General features: G+C 42.3%; 2 protein-coding genes across 2 annotated transcripts; both read right to left on the bottom strand.

Annotated features, from left to right (window-relative positions):
• Window positions 1-2,031: 2,031 nt before the first annotated feature.
• On the bottom strand, window positions 2,032-4,633 carry LOC121195505 (urea transporter 2-like). Its single transcript, XM_041059009.1, is given in 7 exon segments — window positions 2,032-2,298; window positions 2,409-2,458; window positions 2,550-2,684; window positions 2,924-3,083; window positions 3,313-3,511; window positions 4,095-4,223; window positions 4,437-4,633. Coding segments are annotated over 7 exon segments (1,137 nt in total).
• Window positions 4,634-7,204: 2,571 nt separating this feature from the next.
• On the bottom strand, window positions 7,205-21,313 carry thbs4b (thrombospondin 4b). Its single transcript, XM_041059253.1, has 22 exons — window positions 20,981-21,313; window positions 17,612-17,809; window positions 16,520-16,770; window positions 16,301-16,403; window positions 16,054-16,136; window positions 15,888-15,939; window positions 15,603-15,754; window positions 14,591-14,728; window positions 14,247-14,324; window positions 14,003-14,155; window positions 13,778-13,882; window positions 13,588-13,695; window positions 12,832-12,991; window positions 11,924-12,042; window positions 11,742-11,794; window positions 11,431-11,624; window positions 9,931-10,109; window positions 9,546-9,594; window positions 9,241-9,437; window positions 8,928-9,100; window positions 8,606-8,745; window positions 7,205-8,083 (listed from the first exon to the last, which is right to left on the bottom strand). The coding sequence occupies exons 1-22, from the start codon at window positions 21,057-21,059 to the stop codon at window positions 8,025-8,027; spliced, it is 2,823 nt and encodes a 940-aa protein (XP_040915187.1). The 5' UTR covers window positions 21,060-21,313; the 3' UTR covers window positions 7,205-8,024.
• Between the last annotated feature and the right edge of the window lie 1,943 nt (window positions 21,314-23,256).

Raw genomic sequence — 23,256 nt, 5'->3', positions numbered from 1 at the left:
GTACATTTTTTTGGAATTTCTCAGTGTGAAGGTCTCAGTGTTGTTTCATAGCTCTCACCACACAGCCAAGAATAGCAATCTGGTGATGTTCAACTAAGAACTGTTTGATATGAAAAGGTATTTGGTCTGAGTGTGAAACTGGTAATTATCCAGCTGAATATCTACTGAAAGTTGGCAAGCTAACATGGCTTAGCCTCAGAAACTCCAGGCTACACAATACAACAAATGAGGTGGGGGGTTCTGTGGTTGAGACAGTCGTTAAGATGCTTATGATGAACTGAAAAGACTCCGGTTTGAATCTCAAATCCTTCATTGTCCTAATTTGTAGGTGATTACATATATGATCTGGTTTCCATCACCTTTGGACATCCCCATACAATATGTACATAGACAACAGACTTACTTCTCTGGTTCTTGTCCTACTTTGTCGTATGAGACTTGCTATTCTTAACTGACAGACACAGCAGTACACAAACAGCCGGTTCAGAGGCACAAGCACATGCGTCTTTTCTTATCTGAATTTTTGCAAGTGTACGTGACAGTGTGGTGAGGCTTCATCCCTCACAGGTTCAGCCCTGTTTCACTCTCCCCCCGTTATGTTTTGTGGGAGCAGTAGGTGCTGCCTGCAGGGGACTCAGGAAGGTGAATCACACTGCCATGAGCACACAGCACTGGCACAGGGGAAGTGACACCAACCTCATCTCACATCATCCCACTAACAACACTTATCCTGTCCTTGAAAGGTCGCTGGATGAATCAACGTTTTGTAAAAGGCCACAGGAAAATCCACTGACTAAGGTCACTTTTACCCACAGGCTACAGCAGATTAAAGAAAATATTTCTGTCAGCGCAGAGGAAAGTTTCCCTTTCTAATGCCCTCAGAATATCAAAGAGAAAACTGTTAGATTTAAGTAGGTTTGGGTTCAAATAGAGGGCGGAAAAAATGCACATTAGACATTCAAGAGAAAAAAAAACAGTCATAACAAGTCATATTTTATCACCGGGCAAGAAAATGAGACGTTCTCATTTTCAACTTCTTCCCCTTCCCTCGTCTCGCACCTTCTCCCCCGATGTGCCGCAACTCCCACACATGTCTGGGAGTGTGACTGTCTCTTATGTGTCATACTGGCTAGACTAAATCCATGTGTCTTGGTGGACCAGATACACAGGCGGGCAGATGGCAATAAAGGCACACATACTCATAAATGTAAATATAAATGCAAACACAGACCCAGACAGAGCTCTGTACTGTTTTATCAGCTGGCATCTTGGTAGCTTCTTTTCACAGAGCTTGCTTGAGGGAAAAGGAGAAAGGTTGTCCTCAAAAGAAGAGATGAAGACAGATAATACCAGAGGAGAGAATGAGAGGAAAGGTAGATAAGCACAAAGAGGTACAGCAAGAAACCAAAGGAGATGTAAAGAGAAACGATAAGAGAAAACGGTGGGACAGATTAGAGTACAGAAGGCAGAGATGGATTATGCCTGGCAGAGAAGAGGGTGTTTTTGCTGGGGGAGCACTTTATGAAATCTCCCCTGCAGCTAGCTCGCTGTCTGCACTGATGAAATGCTCTGCTGCATTTTAAATCATCTCCCAGCAACCAAACCTAAAATTGTGCTGTAGAGAAAGAAGAGACATCTTACTGCTTTTCCCCGCTAATCTTTGCTTTGTAGCTACTGCAAATGAATAATCCCACAACACAGGCTTTGCTTGCAAAGTGAGACATTTAACAAAATAAATGTTCTTGCTAATAAAGCTAGTAAAAAATGCTGTTCCTTTATCTGCTCAGTGCTTTCCATCATGATTATTAGATTTACTGTGCATGCACAGTGGTTCTGTCTTTTCTTGGGAAGTGCTGCCCTCTGCTGTGTAGAAAAGATATTCTGCAGAAAAACATTGCTATTTACAAAACATTTTATGTAGCAAATATTGTTATATAAGAGAGGAAATAACAAAACAGCACGTCACCATGCTTTTCCTCCAATTAAACATTTACAGAGGTACATGTCAGGACAAAAGAGCATCTCCTCTAATCATACAGATTCACTGCAGCCCTTCTCCTCTACCAACTGGACATTTGGCCCTCCATTCTCCTTCAGCAGGGCCTCTTCTTGGCCGCTGCTGTGCTGACTGTGCTGAGCTTCCTCCGAAACCTTTAATTGTGTCTGGTAGAGCCAATTTTCCTCAGGGTAGGAGACCACAGACAGAGGCAGTCTGCAGATGGCTGGGATCTCAGAGGAAATGAGGAGGAAGATGAGAGTCGACAGGCAGAAAGGCCACGTGCAGGGTGGTAATGCAAGCTGAAAGGGGATGTCACAGGAGAGCAGAGCATGACACACGATATGAGAGACATCTGGGTGTTCAGATGATGTTTATAGAGTTTGACTTGGGAAGGAAGTTTCTTACTTACCACAGACATCAGTTTTGAGATTGCTGAAGTCATGTATGCACAGAAAAGTGCTGGAAAGAAACACAATTTCACATTTTAAATGAAAGAACATCCTCTGTGCGGCATGCAAACTGAAGATACTGATCATACTGTCAGTCTTACCACATAGTAGGGCCAGTAAATGGGTTTGCCATGTAATAACATAGAAGACCCCTCCAACAGCAATGCAGGATAGAGCACTGTTATATCCCCACAGCCCTGAGTAAATGTCCCTGTGAGGAGCTGCCAGAGCAAGTCCTGCAGCACACATCAGAGGAGAGGACAATATAATCCATGAAATGTATTATTGAATAGCAAACAATTGCAGACATTTGAAAATCATGTGCATGGCATGTTTTTTCAAAACAGTATTTGAAAAAACATGCTGTGGTTCATTCACCATAATGCCATGGTGGCCTTTTGAAGAGCCAAAGCTCCCTCTGTTAGCCTCGGCAGACATTATGCATGTTTCTATGCAAATAGGAGAATCTTTTTACCAGACAACATGCCAGCAGCAGAGCCCAACATGGCATGACAACAGATAGTTGGTGAGGAGAGCAGCAGGGCTAGAAGGATGAGACCTCCTGTCCAAGGACTGTCGCAGCCGTACACCTGGCCAACACCAACTGGCACCGACAGGAATAGCTGCAAACGGAAACCCTTCATTTACTTAGATTTTAAACAGTTAGAACATTTTGCTCATTAAGATGACATATGTGCAAAATAGGCACTACAGAGATTTAGACTGTGTCGATTTTCAAAGAGCTAGACGACCAATATGTTTCCTGTTAAACCTGAGAGATGCTGAGGCTTTCGATGGATTCATTAAGGGGGTGCAGATTGTTATTTGGCTGGATCTCCACCTGAAATTAGAGAAAAAGAAGGTTTCATTTTCTTCCTCAGCTGTTTGTATGTACATTCTTGTGTGTGTGCATGTAGCAGGGCTCTACTTTACCTCTGGAAAGTAGGGGTGATTGGTTCCCGTAGCTGCAATGTGTAGACACACCAAAATATTAAAGGGCAGGGTGAATATTGGAAGGTCCCATTTGCTGGCAATTGAGGACAAGGCACTGGAGACCACTGGGCTATGAATAGAGGCAGGTAAATGGATTACTGATTGTGTAGAGAGGCAAACCATAACAGGCTGATATTAAAATCCTACCCTGATTGTTTTATATTTACCTTGAGGATGGAGCCCTATGTAAGAGTTTTAATGCTGGTGCAGAATTGCGTTACTATATAAAAGATTAGGGTTGTGTTATAGGACTGGTGGGTTTACAAGACTGGATGAGGATGTATTGTCTATTGTAAGTTCTTATAAAAATATAAAATCTGCACCTGCTGTCATCCAAGGCGATGGTTTTCGTGCTACAAATGAGAAGCTGCTTTTGTCTTTCTCTGTCTGAGATCAAGGACCTGTTGTTTCAAGACTTAAATCTGACCCCAGTTTTCACTGTAAACTGCATAAGTGCCATGTGGGAACATAGAGACTGACAGGCCCAGTAGGAGCAGTCACTTCTTTTGAAACAGAGAATCATTTACCACGGTTGAGTTTGAACGTGGCTCCTGGCCCTCGCTGTTGCCTTTGTGTCTTTCCTGTTTACTCTATGCAGCTGCCAAGTGTGTGCAATCAAATGAATCAGATCATTTTTAGAGACGAACGCTTACCACATCGTGGACATGAACATGTTTGGCAGTAAAAGCCACCAGTACCAGCTCCCTTTGGCAGAGAAAACAGCCATCAGTATGCCGACCAAGGCTCCATTGTAGCCATACAAACCCGCTGATATGGCCTCCCTGAGGTGAATGTGACAGATGTACCCGACATGAGTGCAAAACCCAGTTAAATGAAAAACAAACTGTGAAAATAGCACAGTGTGAAAGTTAAAGAAAGTGTAGCCTCAGGGAATTTAAGTGAAAGAGGAAGCGATAATGGCTTCATGGTAGGAGGAAAATGATTTTTTCCCCCCACAGATGAAGTCAAATAAGGATAAGGAGATGCCATCTGACCTGTTCTGTCCCAGCAAGATGGCAGACACAGTAGAGACGAAGGTGCCCAGAAGACCATTCAGAGCCCACCAGGGGTTCTGCAGGAAGAGGCCGGCCGTGATGAGGAGCCCGCTGAGTGGGTTGTTGACAAACATGACCTGGGCCACCCCTCGGAAAATCCAGTCCAGCAGCTGGATTACCACACCCTGTCCTGGCATAAATGAATAGCATCTATACATCAACAGCTACATTACAAAAAGGCTCAAATGTCAAACTGAACCAATATTAAATTCTACAATATTCCAGATAGATTAACTCAAATTTCCTATACTTGCATACTTTTATTGATTCAAATAATAGGGGCATGTTATTAAGTAGACTAGACACCTACTTTTCACCCACTCTCCACAGAGATGCATGTCCCCGATGAAAAACCCAACAGCTCTGAGGAGAAAGGAGTTTGTTGAAGCTTCTTCATGTGAAGGCTGTTTGTTGTTGTCCATACTTGCTGTCATTAAAGATTATCACAGTTGTCATTTCAGTATAAGAAGTATAAGAGTTTTGAAAAAATAACCGTTTCCCAATTGCACCCAGATCTCTCTCTTTGGCTGTTACTCTACTGCACGTTTTGCCTTCTGATTTATAGCCACTGTAGAGCTCAAGGGACGGTCAGTCTGTGTGTCCCAGCTGAACTGTGGGATGGATCACAGTGAAAATTTGCACAAACGTTTATGGTCTGTAGAGGATTAATCCTGCTGACTTTGGGGGTTGCCTGACTTTCCCTCTAGCGCCACCCGCAGTTCAAGGTTTTCAGTTATCAAGTGAATTACAGTGTCCTCTGGTAATGTATCCTACTGACTTTTGTGATCCCCTCACTTTTTCCTCTTGAGCCACCTTGAGATTCACATTTGTGTTTTTAAATTGTAGTAACTTTAGTGATACCAAGTGATTCAGACCAAATACATGCAAAACATGCCTCTTAGACATTATATTCCTCTACAGTTTTATGTTTGATGCACAGCAAAGCTCAGTTATCTGTGTGATGCTATTCAACATGTGTCCACATGTTCATTAATTATGTTTCTGTGATACTCAAAATGTAGGCCCGGATATTGTCATCCACCCTTCCCCTGCCACTCAGCGCCTCCCTGCACACAAACTAAATCAGTGAGAACACGATTCTCTTTACTCCTTGAGGAGGAAACATGTCTAACAGAGATGTCTGAGCTCAAATCTAAACCCCACTGCCAGTTTACCACAGCTTTCTGTTCATTTTTATTTTTATATTTTTTTGAAGGAGTGATCAAAGCAGATTTCCTGATGAGCCTCCCCCTGTTATCGTCAGCATCCTCAGTCACAGTTCTCTGCATGAAAGCCTGAGTGTGTTTATGTTGTTCAGCGAACAGAGAACCTCTTGATCTTTCAGCTCTGCTGGTGGCTTCTTTTCTTCTGTGCTACAGTACTTCCTAAGAGTCAACAAATCTCAAAGCTACTGAACACAACTCTGGAGTAACTTTTCAGATACAGCTAAGTGATCAAATATAAAATGATCAGTAACTTCACTTACAAACTGTCATCTAACCGAGAATGTGCCCAAATACTGTTCACGACCATGATACTGTTATCTTCAAACCCTCTTATGGTTGTGGCTTGATTGATTTCTTGATTACTGTTTTGTGTTGTTTAGAGTTTTTCCTCTGTTTGAGTGTTTTGATTAGGCCCTTGGGAGTTGCCTTGTTTTCTCTCCGTCCTGCAGATAACTGCTGCGGCTCATAAAATGCAGTCACACGCATTAACTTTTGAATACCAGGTGCAGGTTCGGTGCACCTGAATGAAAACAGCTTGTTGAGTGGTGACAGCATCTTGTCTAACTGTGGGCTTTTTCGCTAATTAAGTTTTGCAAAACTCAGCCAAACAAAACAGCAATTAATCACTGAACCTATAAATCAGTGAGTAGATAAATACAATTCTTGGAGGGGCTCAACCTCCAGACTGAGCTCAGAAAAGATTTGAAAGAATCTAAGTCTGTAAGAAAATGTAGAAATCTATTCAGGTTTTTATTCACTAGCTACAAAAATCTTCCTGCGTGAGTGAATTATTGATGTATTGATTTTTGATTCACTGTGAATCTGATTTATTAATTTGCAAACAATCCCAACTTAAAGTCATGTAATACACAGTGCGCAAATATTGTGCTATTATTAAATTTACTTTTTATATATTATGATATCTGATCAATACAATAGCACTTTAACCAAAATGAGTCGTGCAACTTATTATGTAAAAATTAAAAGAAGGGAGTCTTTCTTACCTCTTTGAGTTGAAGATAAATCATAGATCTACCAGCTGCTAGCTAAGCTAATAAAGGCATATATACAAAAAGTCAGATATAATGGATGCATGATGTTATGTAGCCTCTTCTTGAATATACTAAAAAAAAAAAGAACAACTTCCCTGTCTCTTTTCCAGAGGACCTCTGCCTGGAGCACAGACCAAAGTCTCTCTATTCATCTCAGCAGCTAATCAGGGATAAGAATGATCTTATTACGAAAGTATTTCCAACTCAAACCAAACAGAGGCCTTTGTTTCTGGAGTAAAAAAGGAGTGTGGAGGAGTCTGCCATTTTCATGAGGAAGTAGGGGATTGTTATGAGTGTTATATCTGAGTCAAGAGCAAGTTACTTTAAAATTATCCTTATACATCAAAACATGTAAACACTTTGAAAGAAAAATTAGACAAATCCTGGTAATATCACCATTTAAATCAATCAATATTAACACAAATTTCAATATATTAAACAGCCCTTTATTTTGACCAGGTTCATGACTATACAGATATGAAATGATCAAGATGCTGAGGACCAAACGATGGACGGAGAAAACAAGGTTACACTGAGCTTTAAGTTAATCATCTAACAGTTAGCAAGACCCTTGGTCTGTTCATCCTCACAACAAAAGGAGAAAATACCAGGCTGATTAAACAAAAAGCTAAAACAATACAACCCCTGGATGATCAAAATATAGGAAAAATCAGTATGAGGTTGATCCAAAGCAGATTCTGCTGTTTTTTTCTGGTGAAAATGGCTATAATAACAGATAGGAGCTAAAATATTCTCAGTAACAACAGCGTAGAAGCAAAATATTAGTTTTTATAATGATGTTCCCTTTATTTTGAACACGTCTGATTTATTATGCAAAAAAAAAAAAAAAATAGTTTAAAGAAAGAAAAAGCAAATATGTGGAAATCTGGGGACCACTGGGGACCTCTTGTGCTGAAACTGTTTGCAGTGATGGTGCTGAAAGTTGGTAAAAGTTATTATAACTTACACCATTTAGCTAAACAAGCTCAGCTGGAGTCTTCAAGAGATGATTAAACAGGAAGACACAACTGGGAGGAGGAATCAGACATGATAATATGCACATACAGTACAAAGATTGTGGTCATATATGCACAGGAACTGTACACATCAATACACACATAGAAACAGACACCCACATATGCACTCCCACACTCCTCTCACACACTCCTCTCACACACTCACACACACACACACACACACACACACAGAAGCATTCTTTGGAGATCTGGTGTCATATTTTTATCTTGACTTTAGAGTGAGTCAGCGCTGTGCTGAGTGCTGAACTCCTGGAAATCCTCTGGGATGGTGTCTGTGGAAGTGAGAAGTTCGGTATCAGGAGACAAGCTCGAAATCTAAAACCAAGTGAGGCCAAACTAATTCTCTTCACAGTTTCAGTCTTGTTTATGCTATAACAAGATAAAATGTAATACTGTCCCGCTTTCCAGACACAAGTCATAGAGGTCACTGTAGAAGATATATTATGCATTGACTCGACTTCTGAGTCTGCAGTCGTCCTGCAGTAGCTCTGTGAGTCTGTACTTTGCAGTGCTAACACACTAATGTTTAGCAGATATATTGTTTACCAGGCTCACCATCTTAGTTTGCCATATTAGCATGCTAACATATGCCAATTAGTACTAAATACAACGTACAGCTGTGGCTGATGGAAATGTGATTAGTTTTGTGGGCATTTGGCCATAAAGTTTTGAACATCTGCCAAAGTTTGGCCAGATGATGGCGCTAAATGAAAGGTTAAAGGTTCACCAAAGTGATTCCAATACATTCTGAGTCTGTACCAAAGTTCATGACCTGTGATGAAGTGTGTCCTTACCGTTGCAGCGGTATTTCAAATTGGACCAGATGATGTTTTCTTGAGAGAAACAGAACACACCAAGTCGTCCTCCTCGCATGGTCGTGTCAATAGTCACGCCAGAGTCTGCAACCAGCTCAGTCCCCTCATAAAACCGCGCTCTAAGCAAGACACCAGAGGGATTGTTTGTTTATTTATATATGTTGTTTGTTTATTTGCTGAGAATTAGATGAGAAAATTGATACAACTCTCATGTCTGTATGATAAATACAAAGCTGAAGCCAGGACAAGTTTATGTTAGCTTATCAAAATTACTGCAAACAGAGCTGAACAGTTGTCTTACCTGATGTATCCAACCTGTGGGCGGTGCTGCAGGTACCAACGGTAGGACACCTTGTCCTTCCAGCCTACATTTCTTGGGTCCTTCCACAGCAGACGCACCTGGTCGTTGGTGTCTCCTGTGTGCCACAGCGAGTTTCTCAAGTGCTCACCGGGGCCTGATCTCGACTTCACAGCCTGACGAAGAGACACAGAGAAGTGAGGGGGGATGTGGTGGCAGACAGACAAGAGAAAGGCAGACATGTGGAAAATATGGATAAAAATAGGATGCGCATGAATCTGCTGCTGGGGATTTGTGGCATGACTTGTGCTTTCACCTTAAGCTGGATGCCGGGCTCGGCCACAGCCCTGAAGGGCGTCGCCTGCCAGTAGGTCTGTTCTGTCTGTTTCCACATCACCACGTAGAAGGAGGATGAGTCCTGGTAGCCAAAGATGAAGCCGGCGTAGTCATCATCAGTCACTGTATTCACATGAAATGTCCCCTCAAAGTCCACTCCACTGAAGGCAGTGTAGCCTGACAACAGAAAGTGTGGTTAGCGTGTTATGTTCAGATTGGGATATCTGTGGGCACATTATTTGTTTTTGTGACTGATATTCAACTCAGAGAGGAAAGAAATCTTACCAACAGCAAGTCCTGGGTCACTGTTCATGGTCTGAACAATTTCCATTCCCTGTGTGAGAAAGAGTCAGAGAGTTGTTAATGAGGAATTTTGCACTTTGATGCCTTTATTTGTTAAATTAACTGTGAGTTGTCTTTTAGATCTACTGAAATCAGTTTTGCATGCACTTTAGTTTTTAGCTCTTGATTACATCAGCAGTAACTGATTTTTCTGGCCACTTGGGGGCAGCGGAAACAAGTTGTGAACACTGATGTCATCAAGTTGAAATGGCGAACCTGTTAGCAAACACAGATTCCAGTGATAATTCTGCGTAGGTTCATCACTACGAATGGCGGTTCTCACATTTTACGCTTTAACTTGTGGCAAAGAAAGTTTCAGAAATCTCACCTGGTTCAAAACAACCCAGTTGGGGTCAATCTGGGCGTCGCCCTCAGGGTCCAGCACCACTGTCTGATAGGCCCTGAAGTCAGTCAAGGTGACCTCTGCATTCTCAGGACAGTTGTCAATCCTGTCAATGACTTTGTCCTGGTCAAAGTCAGACTCGCATATGTCTCCGACTCCATCATCTGCGAGACAAGACAGGGGGCATTAAAACTCGGTTTAAACTAAAGGAGGCAATTAGTCATTAATTCACAATCAAGGTACAAGCGCAGGCACTTGTTAAGTGATCAGCTCCTTTAATTCCTTTTTAAACCAGTGCCTTTTCCACCTTGTCCCAATAAGGAGATTACACACCGCCTTCACCACAAATGTCAAAAAGGCCTGCTCCAAGGGAACTCGATGTCTTTGTTCAGAAGCTGCAGAGCTGCAAGACCTGAATATAAAACATCCCAAACATCCCGCTGAAGGCTGGATGATGTCTTTTCTAAAAGGAATATTCGTGTCTTAGCAAAAGAACAAGGCTGTACTGTATGTTGCATTTGTTTGATTTTGATGGACTTGTATTGAAGCTCGCTCTGGTCTGCACCCTGCTGTGAGTGTGTGTTCAGAATTAGAATTTGCTATGCTGCATTTCCCATGGTAAGAAGTGCTATGATGTAGTCTCTCTAGCACTTTAGGTGGTGTTATGCCAATCTGCTGTGTTTGTATCTTGTACTGTGTCATGTGAAGTTCTAAATCTGCCTGATAGTGTGGATCAGTAAACGGAGGGGACATAAGTAACCGAGCTTTTTCTCTGTATTGGAGTCATGATAGACTATTAAGACTGTGAATGTACTATAACTATACTAGACTAAACGCATGAATGTCTCGCCCCATGTGGGCATCTTTTTCTACGCTCACAAAACATGTAAACAAACCTTTTGTGTTTTTGTTTAAACCAAATTGTTGGATATAAAAAAAAAACCTAACAATTTCCTCATCATGTTTACAGAGACAGAGGCACAGATAGAGAGACACATGCTTAGGACACAGCTGATAACACAACTCCAAGAAACACCTTTAAAACACCCTGAAGGTCTCTTTCCACTCTACATCACTTAACTCCCTGACTACCAACCAAAACTGCCCTGCGACACTTGATCACATTTGGCACTCCACTCTCCCATTGACTTCACAGCCCATCTTCACGCAAGTAATGTGACAAAATTGCCAAATGGGCACTGGCGCAAAAAATTGTGCTTTTACCCAACAAAATTGCCACTTAATCTGCCCAAGGTTGCCTTTGCTTTATGATCTCTGTGGGTGTGAAGTAGGGGCCAAAAACTACATGTAAAGGTCGGTCAGGAAAAGTTCAGGGAGAACATGGATGCTAAGATGACATTATGAACATTTCCCTCGGAGTACCAAGCTGTGTTCCAGTAAAAGATGCAAACAATAATATCTGAACATTACTGTAAACTGTTTTCACAGTGAGGTGTGTGATCTTTCTATCTATTCAAGACTCACTGTTGTCGTCAGTCTGGTCAGGGTTTGGTACAAGTCGACAGTTGTCTGGTCCGGGCGGTATAACGTCTGGGATCCCATCGTTGTCATCGTCATCGTCACACTCGTCACCCAGCCCGTCTTTGTCGGTGTCCAGCTGGGAGCTATTGATCACGAATGGGCAATTATCCTTGGTATCCTGGTGACCGTCTCCATCGCTACAGGGGAAGTGACATGATCACATGACGTGAATAAAAGCTGCAGTGCTAGAAGTAGTGAAGGAAAAATCAGATTGCTGCAAGTTAACAACACAGAGACTGTGACAGTATCATTACCTGTCTTGATTTGTGTCGCAGGAGTCTCCAACCAGGTCATTATCAACATCAGACTGAAATGAGAGAAGAGAGTTCACTAAAAGAGCATCATCTATCTATCTATCTGTCTATCTATCTGTCTATCTATCTATCTGGCTGTCTGGCTGTCTGGCTGTCTGTCTGGCTGTCTGGCTGTGACTGACCTGGTTCGGGTTGGGGATGTCGGGGCAGCTGTCGCAGGCGTCTCCCACGCCATCTCCGTCGCGGTCCAGCTGGTCTCTGTTCTGGACACGCTGGCAGTTGTCCAGGAAGTTCTTCAGGCCTGATCGCCAATCACCCAGAGGAGACAGTTAGTGTCATTTGGCAGTCAAATCCCTTCTGTCTTCTTTTACAGCAGTGGATAAAAATCAAATAGACTATTTTCAAACTAGAACATATCGATTGACAGTATTTATCTGTGAGAGAAACTGAGAAATTTACATGAATCATTTACTGAGTGAATTTATATTTGATAAGTGAACACATGGAAAATTTCAGACATTATATCCATACTGCTGCATGGTCTGATTAATTTCACAGCATGTTGTTTGTAATTTTACCACTAGGATGCACTGTTGCATTTGCTATGTAGGTGAACACCTGTTTGTGTTCAGAAGCAATTTTTCATTGATCGCAGGGAGGCAGCAGCAGTACCACGAATGCATAAAGGTCAAGCAGCAGCATAGAGGAAGAGCTATCTTCTCTCCTCTGAGGGGTTTTGAGGTGTAATCATACTGGTGAATGATCAAAGCTTGTGTTTGCTCTAGGGTCAGACAGCTATTGGCTTTTACTTTTTTTTTTTTTTTTGCAGTACTGCTTCTCATGGCTCAGCTGGCTTACAAATCATCCATACTACTGCACAGTGATATATTTCTTCAACATGAGTTAGAGAGATGTGTAATTTACTGTAAAATCTGTCTGCACGAGTGTGATTCTTGTGTAATTTAATCATGGGGCATGGGTGCAAATGTGAAGGAGAGAGCAGAGTAATAAGTCATAACAGTGAGTGTCTTCAGTGATGCTGGTTATATAACATGAGCGTCAGTGTTAGTGATGTTATTTCTCTCCATACCATCTCCATCCATGTCGTCATCACAGGCGTCCCCTTTGCCGTCGCTGTCAGTGTCCCTCTGATCAGGGTTCTCCACCATGCGACAGTTGTCACAGGCATCGCCGTGGCTGTCCTTATCACTGTTCCTCTGGTCCACGTTGGGCTTTAACCAGCAGTTGTCCTGAGACAGACAGAGTCACACAATGGTCTCATTCACAGCTTGCGTGTTTGTGTGCGTGCACCTGTGTCACTGTACATTCTTGTGGTATCTATGCAAATGTGTGTCCTGGAAAAAAAAGGCCTTCTCTTGCATATGGGATGTCAGCAGGTGATGGTGTAAAGTATGTGCCTGTGTGTATTAGAGTTGAAACAATTAATAATCAAACCAGATGATCAAAACAAAATAACTAATAAGATTAATTTGTTGCTTACACTTTAAAGGACTAGTTCAACATTTTACTGAGAGTTGATGCCACTCCTTTTTCTGTACAATAAATATGCAGTCAGCTAGTTAGCTTTGATTAGCTTAAAGAATGGAAACAGGAGGAAACAACCTGACTTTTCCAAAAACATTCTCCGGTTCCAGCTTCTTAATGCTATATAATGATGTGCTGCAGTTCTTATTGTCCTATATGACTGTAAATTGAATATCTTTGGGTTTTGTACTGGTTGCTGGACAAAACAAGCAATTTTGTAGATGCCAGTTAATCAAGGAAAAAAATCATTAGTTGCAGCCCCTGTGTGGTTACTTGGATTTGTTAAAACATTCTCACCAACCTGCTCGTTTGGAATCCCATCACCATCTGCATCATCATCGCAGGCGTCTCCCTGGCCGTCCCTGTCGGCGTCCTCTTGCCCAGAGTTAGGAACATAGATGCAGTTATCCTGTGAAGAGATGTCACAGTAAAAGAGTGGGCCCACCTATCACAGCAAAGTTGCATTTGCTGACAATTTGCACTTTGTTTACCTTTTTACAGTTCGCATCCTTGCACTTGAGTTTCTCATCTGGGTATCCATCAATGTCAGTGTCCTTCCCGCACAGGAAGCCGTTACCTGCCCATCCAATTCCACACTGACAAGAGAGAAATGAAACTCCTCAGAAAGTCAGACAGCAGGTGTGTGCAGCTGTGTTTATATACGGCATGTGTGTGCAGGTAGTTCATAAGAGTGTGTGAGTGGTTTGAAATCCTACCTGACAAGAGACGGACCCATCTCTTTCTACAATACACTGGGCGTTGATATCGCAGGGGTTGGTCAGGCTGTTGCCGCAGCTGATCTCTGGCTTACAGCCTTTCACTTGATCTCCTGTGAAACCTGACTTACAGCTGCCGCAGTGATAGGAGCCCTGTGCAGGAATGAGGTCAGCTACGTGTGAGCAGTTTGAACAGTCACACAAACGAAATAATTGTCCTGCATGAGCCTCGCGGTAGCCTTACCGCAGAGTTGTGACAGACTGAGTTTGCGGTGCAGCCTCCGTTGTCGGGTCCTTTGCACTCGTCAATGTCGTCGCAGACCTGAATTGTGTGATATGAGTTTAATGCAACATGTGAAAAGGTTTGTTGTCATGACAACCTACCCTCTTTACTTCTCTCCATGTTGGGTGTAGTGGGTTACAATAATTACAGCCCTGTATTTTCTTGTAGTACAATTACAAAATCATGTTTTACGTCTTCTCTGTATGCTGTAATTTGTATGCATCACCTTTTTTTTTTTTTTTTTTTTTTTAAATTCTACTCTCATTTTTTCCTGTGTGTCTTCCACATTTTATCCACTCTCTTACCTGTTTGTTGGTCTGAGCGAACAAAACTCCCACACCTTCCACTGGCAGGCCAGTGTAGCCCAGCGGACAGGCGTCACAGCGAAAGCCTGGGGCGGTGTTCACGCACTTCACTCCAGGGAAGCAGGGGTTAAACTGGCACTGCAGGAAGGAGGACATGAGCTGTGTTGAAGCTGCAAAATGTATGTGGTTCTCACCGGGCTCCCCCCCTGCCCCCCCAAAAAAAGCTTTTAGGTTTGATGACACTTTTGCTCATGCAAAAAAGAGAATGCTGAAGGGGCCAGTCCTTAGAAAAGAGGTCAGTGCAAACACGAAAAGACAGACAGGAAAAACACACACGCACACATATTTGTACTCCTATCCTTCTGAGGACCTCCATCTGCAACAATAATTCCTTAACTTTCACTAAATTACCAAACTTTTGCCTTTACCTGCGGCCTTGCTCCCCAAAACCCCATGACACCTTATTAACTTCTGTAAAGTGCCTTCAGACACTGTGCGCCAATTCCATGATCCCATTGCCACATTCTTTGTCTGTCTCCCAAATAACCTGGTGAAATCAGTCTGTGAAATTTATCATAGACCTTATGAGGTCTAGAATATCTCAGTTCTGAATTATTCAAATCATTTAAAGTCTTATGTCATCTCACTCAGAGCTCAGCGACCTCAATTTGGAAAAACAAAAGCCTCTCTAGACCATCATTCCCAGGCTGTGCAAACATAATTTTTTCAACAAAGAAACAGCCTCAGGTCAACACTTACATTATGGGGATTGAACACAACTTGCACATTACCCACCCTCCCATTTGCATTACTCCCATCACAATCAATTCATCTTCTTTTTGCTATCATTGTGGATATAGAAACCTTGTCACCTTGCTAATTACCAAGTTCTAGTCCTAAAATACAAGAAGTGAGGATGATCACACTTTGTTAAAATGGCCTGTATCTGCAGGTCTTTCTGTGAGGTGATTCTCACAGGAGTAGAAGTAGAGAAACACACACTGAGCCTTACCTCGTCCACATCATCGCAGTTGAAACCGTCCCCAGTGTACCCATCAGGACAGGGTCCACACTCAACACCATCCGCTGTCTCTATACACATATCATCACGGAAACAGACACCTGGGGCACATCTTGGTTTCACCACCTCAGTTCCACCCAGACCTTTAAATCAACATAGGAAAATCATATTTTTTTTATCATCTGCAGTTTTATTTTGTGTTTTAAACTATCCATAAATAGTCATTAAAACCCACATTTACTGGTGAGTGACATGACTTATTGGAGATGATCTTACCGCAGGCCTGACACTCTGAGATGGTGTTTCTGAGAAATGAGGTCTCTTTGACCTGCAAAAGGTCAAACATAAACAATTTTATATGCAGTCAGGCAAGCTGTCAGGCAGGTCAGGGGTGAGGTGGCAGGGATTAAGTGGCCTCAGAGGAACTGTTAGAGGTTTTTACCTGTTGAATGAGGACGTCTTTCAGCTCATTTATCACCTTTGTTAACTCCAGCATTTGATTTGACAGCTGCTTCGTGTTGACCCCTAAGAGAAAGGGACTGTTATTTTGTTTGACTGAAGCAGAGGTGAGGGATTCTCTCTGAGTCACTCTGAGAAACACTGGCTGTTGTTTTCCTACTGCTACGATTGTTTTCCTGGGAACATTTGGCCATCTCCATGGACCTTTACTTTCACAGAAAGAATCTTACCCAGAGTTTGGACGGAGTCTCTTTGCTGGAAATGGCAGTTTTGTAATGAAGCCACATTCTCAAAAGTGTCTCCAACCACCAGCTTGAGCTCATCTAAACTCTCCTGTTAGAATAAAGCAAGTCAAAGTGGATGACTAAGCCATTTGGAAACCTCCGGATCCATTATTGAGACAGAAACATATTCATTATTGTATGGAAATACTGTAAGTGATGGGTCACCTGCTCTCTGGCTTGCATGGTCTTTAGCTCCACCATACCATAACCTGCTGGCAAACCCTGGAAGGCAGCAGGGAGATCCCTGACTGTCTCCACCAGCCTGCAGTCCAGATGCAGCTCCACCCCGCCTGGCCCCTGCTGCTGCAGCCCCCTAAGGTGGAATAACAGTCGGTGCTGTTGGCCGTCTGCCAGCACCAGGTTGTTGAAGGTTACCGAGCTCATCCTCTTGTCACTCCGCAGGTAGCGTAACACAGCTATGAGAGGACAGAGCGGGGAGAGAGGAAGTGGTGATAGCAAAGGGGAGATAACAGGGAGAAGTGAAGGAGACAGGGTTTACAGGCTGCATTTTAAGGGCAAGATAAAGGGTGTACAGCCATTCTAGCGGCTATGTGAGGCTACACTTAGGCACAGTTGTACTTTGAGCTATGTTAACATCTGATGTTCAGCAAGACTAAAATTTACCATGTTCACTAACTTAGTTCAGCATGTTAGCATGCTCATTTTTTACTAAGTACTGATACAAAGTACAGCTGAGGCTCAACATCATCAGATATGCAGAAATTTTGCTATAAACCAAAGTGTTGAACAAACTGGTGGTAGAGCTGGATGGGAAGTCAGAGAATCACCAATAAATTTTCAGTTTTTTTATTGATCATTCTACTTTAAGGTATTTACTGAAGATGTAGAGAGTGATGGTGTTATTTGGGAGAGCAATACTGAAAGATGTTTCTAATATTTTGTCCATAGTGGTGTGTAATGTGGCTATACGACAAATCAAAGTATAATATTCTATAATATTAGGAAATACGACTTTGTCTGCTGTTTTTCCTCACCAAAGCTGGGAGCAAGGTTGATGAGAGCAGAGACAATGAGTCGAAACAGTAAAGTTGTAACTGTAAAGCCAAAACAATGATCAGAAAGAAGCTAAAACCCTCTGTGGAGCTTTGGGGAACTGCAGAATCTTGTAATTCTCAGTGGGTTCATTACTATTTGACCCCTTTCACATTACACACAGTGATTTAACGCACTGTTGATCTACAAACATTGATTAATGCAGCTTTAAACTGTGTCAGAGCCTCTTTCGTGCCCTCCTACCTCTGTTGAGCTTCCCCATCACAGTGAACTCAAAGTACTTGCTGTTGTCCCTTGGGTTGTACAGGCCAAACACTGTGGTTCCGGTCTTAGGTTGCAACTTGAAGGAGGTTAGGATGAAAGCCTCATTTACCCCTTGCTCAGCCAGACCCCCCTGTAGCAGGTCTGGCAAGCAATCAGGCGAGGTGAGCAGATCATAGACTGTTGACGGGGATGGGAAAGAGACAAGCGGTAAAGCACATGAGTAATGGATGATGAGATATGAATATTTACAACCTGCAGTCGCGTTCCGATCCCAGAGTAAACACATCCTGAGTCAACAAGAAGATGATGATGTTGACCCAGTGTTTGTTGCTCTTGTGAGACACTGTGCCAATCAGTCAGAACAAACTTGGCAGGCAGAATTGGCTCAGAGAAATCACAAGGAGGTGGATTTCTAAGTAAATCTGAGCTATGTACTGTGACTGTTAAATATGTGGTGATTTTACTTTTTTTTTGTCAGGTCTGTAGTCAAGCTGTTCAGGTCCACAATTCATTCATTGTTCTCACAGACAGAGTTGTGGCAGAATTTAGAAATATCTACTGACAGGCTGCTTAGTCTGAGTGAAATGCCAGAGAGACGCTGTACACTTGCGCTCGTGTTTAAAGGCTTCCTTTAATAAAGTGACTTGGGAGCTGGGCAGGCCATGAGAGGATGTGCAGTGAATCTCTAGTCCACCATCTGCACACATCATGAATACACAAGTACCCTAAAAGCAGTCTGTAAGGCCCACTGTCGCGAGGGAACAAAATTGCTCCCAAATGCTCCCAGACACTGGCCATAGTCAGCCAAGATAGTGAAGCATGATCCCCAGATGAGATCTCTTCTTCCTTCTTTTATCTCTCTCTTCTGCCCATGGTCCCCTGAGTGTTTCGTTCGGCACATGGTGTATTTCGGCACAGCACAGAGGTTTTAGAAATGTGTGCAGTAAAATGTGACTAAGCCATCGAAAACACATCACATCACTTTTACCTAAAATGAGATGAGTCTTGCCTAGATCACCTGGTGCGTATTGCACAAACACACTGATCTCTTTTTCGCTCAATGTGACTTATTGCGCCATTAAATTGACAAAAGTCCAAAACGGAACAAAACAACACCAGAGCAAATGAAACTCGTTGCACTCTTCATGTTTTTAGCTTTACTGTAACATTACAAAGGCGCACACATTTGCACTTAGGAACACACAGTCCCACTGTTCATAAGTCTTCTGGACAGAGAGCTTTGTGGGGGTCAGGGCTGTCTTACACCAGAGATCCTGAGAGAATGCCTCCCTCCACCCCCCTGATTAACCTCCGATTTCAAGCTTCATAAAACTAGCTCTGCTGGAAGTCATAAAGTAATCCGGTGTCTTGCCCTCTCCAGAACACCAGCATATAAATCTGTCACGGTTACAGATTACTGTAAAATCTACAAATGGTCGGCATCCTTCATCCTTGTGCTTAACAAATGCTTCACACTTGAGGGTTTGTATGTAGAAAGCTGTGATTTATCGTATATTCATGTTTGGAGACACTTAGTCAACCACTGCCGGTGATGAAGGAATTACATCATCAACATCAGCAAGTAGTTACCATAAACAGTGAAGTCACTTTTTCTCAATAGCCATTAGTAATCTGGCTAATGGAAGCAGAGAGACATTTTATTTCATGATGTAAAAGAGCGTAATAATAATATTTTTGTTCAGGCAGCTTCATTTTTTTTGAGCCATGTTTCTGGCCTCCTGATGAACTGAAGTCCAATATTAACCTCTACCAACTCCTGAGGGAAACATGTGGCTCTTTAGCTGGCCATTTAGTGCTGAGCAGGTCGTGTATGGTGTTTTTTCTTTAGATCGTTTTCACTGAAAACAGCTGCTGTAGGATGTAACTGAAAACAACACAATGAGAGCTGGGAGAGTGAACCAGAAGGGTAAAGGTTTGGGCCGAACAGCTAAACAATGGGAAGAAACTCACGATTCATGCGATAATTCTCTTTAGCTTCATCACCACAAGTGATTCCTTTCACATTGTCTCATAGCTTTTTGATTCATTGTTATTATAAAAGTATTGATTGTAGCTGCTTTGAAGATACACTTTGTCCCTGGGCTGGGTGTCTTTGTGCCCAGAGCAGAAGCTGAGTTTTGAATTCCAATAATCTCTGCTCCCAGTGAAGTCATCCTTGAGACATTAATATTGATCAATAACCCCAATAACCCTTTACGGAGATAGAATGGGTGTTTTGTGCTACTTAAATCTTACTTACCGCAGCTTTAAACTGGTCTCACTCCTTATAAACACAGTGAATTCCAGTCATGCAGACAATAAGCCATTTGCAAGGAAAATGATAGATGATGAACTCCATTAATCTCGACTTGTTTTATACAAAACATCAGGCAGTTATTGCCAAAAGAGTGTAGGGATTAATGGGTGGATGAAAGGCACGCCATCAATCAGCCGGGGTGATTTGAAAGAAGCCGATAAACTATAAACACCAATATTTCTACAAGTTGACTGCAGCTCCGGGTTGTGTGTGACCTTCGACAAACTTGTGTGTGACTGTGAGTGTGTGTCAGAGAGAGAGAGAGAGAGAAGAGTCTGTGTGTATGTGTGACTTGAAGTTCAATATTGCGCCCAGATCATCTCTGATTATTCCCATGTGTGCGACTTTGTTTGAATTAATACGAGCCAGAAAGCTGAACCTCCTGAGCTGAAGTAATCAAGCAGATCCAGCTGGATAGATATGAAAAGCAGGGTGACTTTACTTCAGCATAAGGATGGTGGGTTTTAAAACTCTGTCTACTTTTATTCTTTATCTTTGTCTGCCTCCTGTTACAAACACAAAAATTTATTCGACTCTTTTTCAACTGACAGGGATATTTAGCATTTTATTCGCACCTCACTGAATATCACACACCATGTCTAATCCTTTGTGTTCTTTGGGTCTGCATATGATATTCTCTTTCACAGTGTCTGCTTTATCCATTATGCATTGAACTCATACATAGTGTGTTAAAATACCCAGTGGTGGAGCCATTAAATCTTTTTTTGACAGATAATGAAAATGGAGGATTGCATCACAGGCAGGATGTAAGAAAAATGCACCATTCAAATGAAACCAAAGACATCTTTCTTTTTTTTTCTTTTTTTCTTTGTGTTTGTATGTTAAATTTTAAACAAAGAATAAAACCAAAAAAGATGATTTTCATTTCTTGAATTTTTGCCATCCCCAGAAGCATTTAGACCTGCTGCAATCAGTTATTGCCAATCAATCTGACAGATTTTGTAAAAATTGTAATAACATTTAAATTATTGATATGAAAATCAAATTAAAACACTTCAAACAACACTTACCTAAAGCCTGGGCTTCCACTTGTAAGCTCAGTTTTAATAGCAGCTGCGAGGCCAGAATCAGGGCTGTCCACAGACCCATTTTGTCCTTCCAACTGGTCCCAGATCAGCAGTTACTCTGCAGTGACTTTTCTGTACGTGACACAATGGCAGTTTCCCGTATGTCTGCGTCTGCTGTGAGTGGTGAGTTTGTGTCCTTGCCTCTTTTTTTGAATCAGGAGTAAGGAAAGGCTGTCATTTTAAGCCTAGGAGTAAACTTAAACTTAACTAATAGAAGCTGCTGACAGTTTTTGTGTGTGAGTGTGTCTGAATTGGTGTGTGAATGTGAGGAGAGGATCTCAGGAGTCTTGCTGAGGGAGGAGCATCAGGGCCAGAACCTGCTTTTAAAACTTTCTTCAGACGGCCCCATGCAGAGAAGGAGTGACCTGGGGAAACTCTATTGCATTGGCTCTTACTGGCTGCTACCAATTCCCACAGGCTCTTACTCAAATGTACTGTACATGAGCAGCTTCTAATCCAGTCTAGGAACCCGTTTTTGGCAGTTGAAATCATGTTTCAACCCAAACTGGAATATTTTTGGACTCTTAAACTCATGCTTGGGGTGCATTCATGAAAATGTGTTTCCCACCTCTAGCAATCAGACTTCTAGTACTTTTTTCGCACTCTGTCTGAAACAGAGGGAGATTCTTGAACTTTCCTTCCAGGCATCAGATGCGACACCTTTCCCACATGCCCTTACTTCCTCCCTCCTTCCCCGGGCAAAGTCAGGAAATGAGCCCATGCCTTAACAAGCCGTGTTAACCGGCCAGCAGAGCCTCAGACGGGCTGCTGGCTCACACGGCCTCCAGGTCGTCAGCATGTCTGGCACCACGCGACTTGCCGCATTTGGCAGAGATGAGGTCGCTCAGGTCTTAATGATGTTTGTTTTTCCTTCCTTCTTTGCCTGTTGCATCTTATTTATTACGCCAAGCGAGCCTTACTCTGTGGGTGAGTAACTACCATTGAGCTCAAAAAAGTTCTGAATTTGTATTAATGGTGTTTGAAGCCTTCAGTAATTCCACAGATGCCAAGTCTCAGTGGCTACAAGATGATGGTCCCACTTTGAGTAAAAGGATAAACACAAGTATCTATAGCAACAAACAGCAGCACATGAGTCATAGTTTCCATACATCAACCACAGGTGTTCCTTGGGGTTTGTCTGTATACCGCCTCCCCGGCCTTCTGTTGTGTGCTGATATGGACTCCGTCCAGTCAGCAACAGGACACCCAGAGTTTTATCTGCCCTCTGATTGGTTTTCAGAGTGATCCTTTACAGGCGTTTTGGGTTCTGGATCACAGAAAGCCCCAAAGACCTCCATGCATGGTCGACAGCTGTGGCACGGAGCTCAGCAGACCACAACAGGCCGCTGGAGGACCTGGGCTGAGTCACATCATGGTGCGGTTGATGAGGTCAGACAGTGAACGCTGCAGCAGACTCTGAGATAAAACCAAACCCCAAATGTGTCTGACAACATCTCCTGACTATTTTTATTCATGATACTGATATGACCAAATCCTGAGACTCCAGTATTCACGCTCGTAACTCTTCTTCTTATGGTTAGCTGGTAGCAGACACCAAAGATTACAGCATGGCTGTTTCTGCAATGACAGCACAACTTACTGTGTTACCAATAAGTAACACACAACAGCAGACCTGAAAAAGTGGCTTTAAGCTACATAACGACAGTTGTTGCTCTCAGGGGAGGCCTGACAATTAGAGTCTTTTAAAACCTTTGAACCGAAAAAGAAAACAAGACATACTGTTCAGAAACAAGAATGATTAAAGGTACTTAATAGGAACCATGTGGTGCATTAATAACAAAACATAGGCGGATATTTTTCTGTAATCCATGGAACAAAAAAAAGGAGAAACTTGCAAGACCTACGAATATTTTATTAATGTTGTTTATTCCCATCAAATCCACCCACACAGGAAATTCATTCTCATGTATATTTTGATTTTTTAGTGGATCCTGTTTCTCCAACTAAATTCAACATGTGACGTTAATTATAAACACATTTTTTAAAATCATGGTTGTTGTTATTCTTTATTGTCTGGTAGATTAATGTAAGATCATTTATTGAGCTCATTGGATTTTTGTGTGATTTATTTGAGGATTACATATAATAATATTACTCACTGTAACCACAAACAATATTTTCTGTAGTTTTAGTCTCTCAGTACACATAAATCTTTTATTTTTCTCATCCATGTGATATTTTCTGGCAGTACTGAAAAA

Source organism: Toxotes jaculatrix, chromosome 16 (assembly GCF_017976425.1).
Source record: "Toxotes jaculatrix isolate fToxJac2 chromosome 16, fToxJac2.pri, whole genome shotgun sequence".
NCBI classification, from domain to species: Eukaryota; Metazoa; Chordata; class Actinopteri; family Toxotidae; genus Toxotes; species Toxotes jaculatrix.
Note: the sequence above shows the minus strand (reverse complement) of the source record. Positions and strands in the feature narration are given on the sequence as shown.

What these genes read in the sequence shown, in the direction of transcription:
- thbs4b (XM_041059253.1), bottom strand. Translation starts at nt 21,059, where the DNA reads ATGGGTCTGTGGACAGCCCTGATTCTGGCCTCGCAGCTGCTATTAAAA. An exon ending in GATGGGGAAGCTCAACAGAG is followed by an intron (nt 16,771 to 17,611) that starts GTAGGAGGGCAC and finishes GTCCTCTCATAG; the next exon opens with CTGTGTTACGCTACCTGCGG. An exon ending in TCGCTCAGACCAACAAACAG is followed by an intron (nt 14,325 to 14,590) that starts GTAAGAGAGTGG and finishes CACACAATTCAG; the next exon opens with GTCTGCGACGACATTGACGA.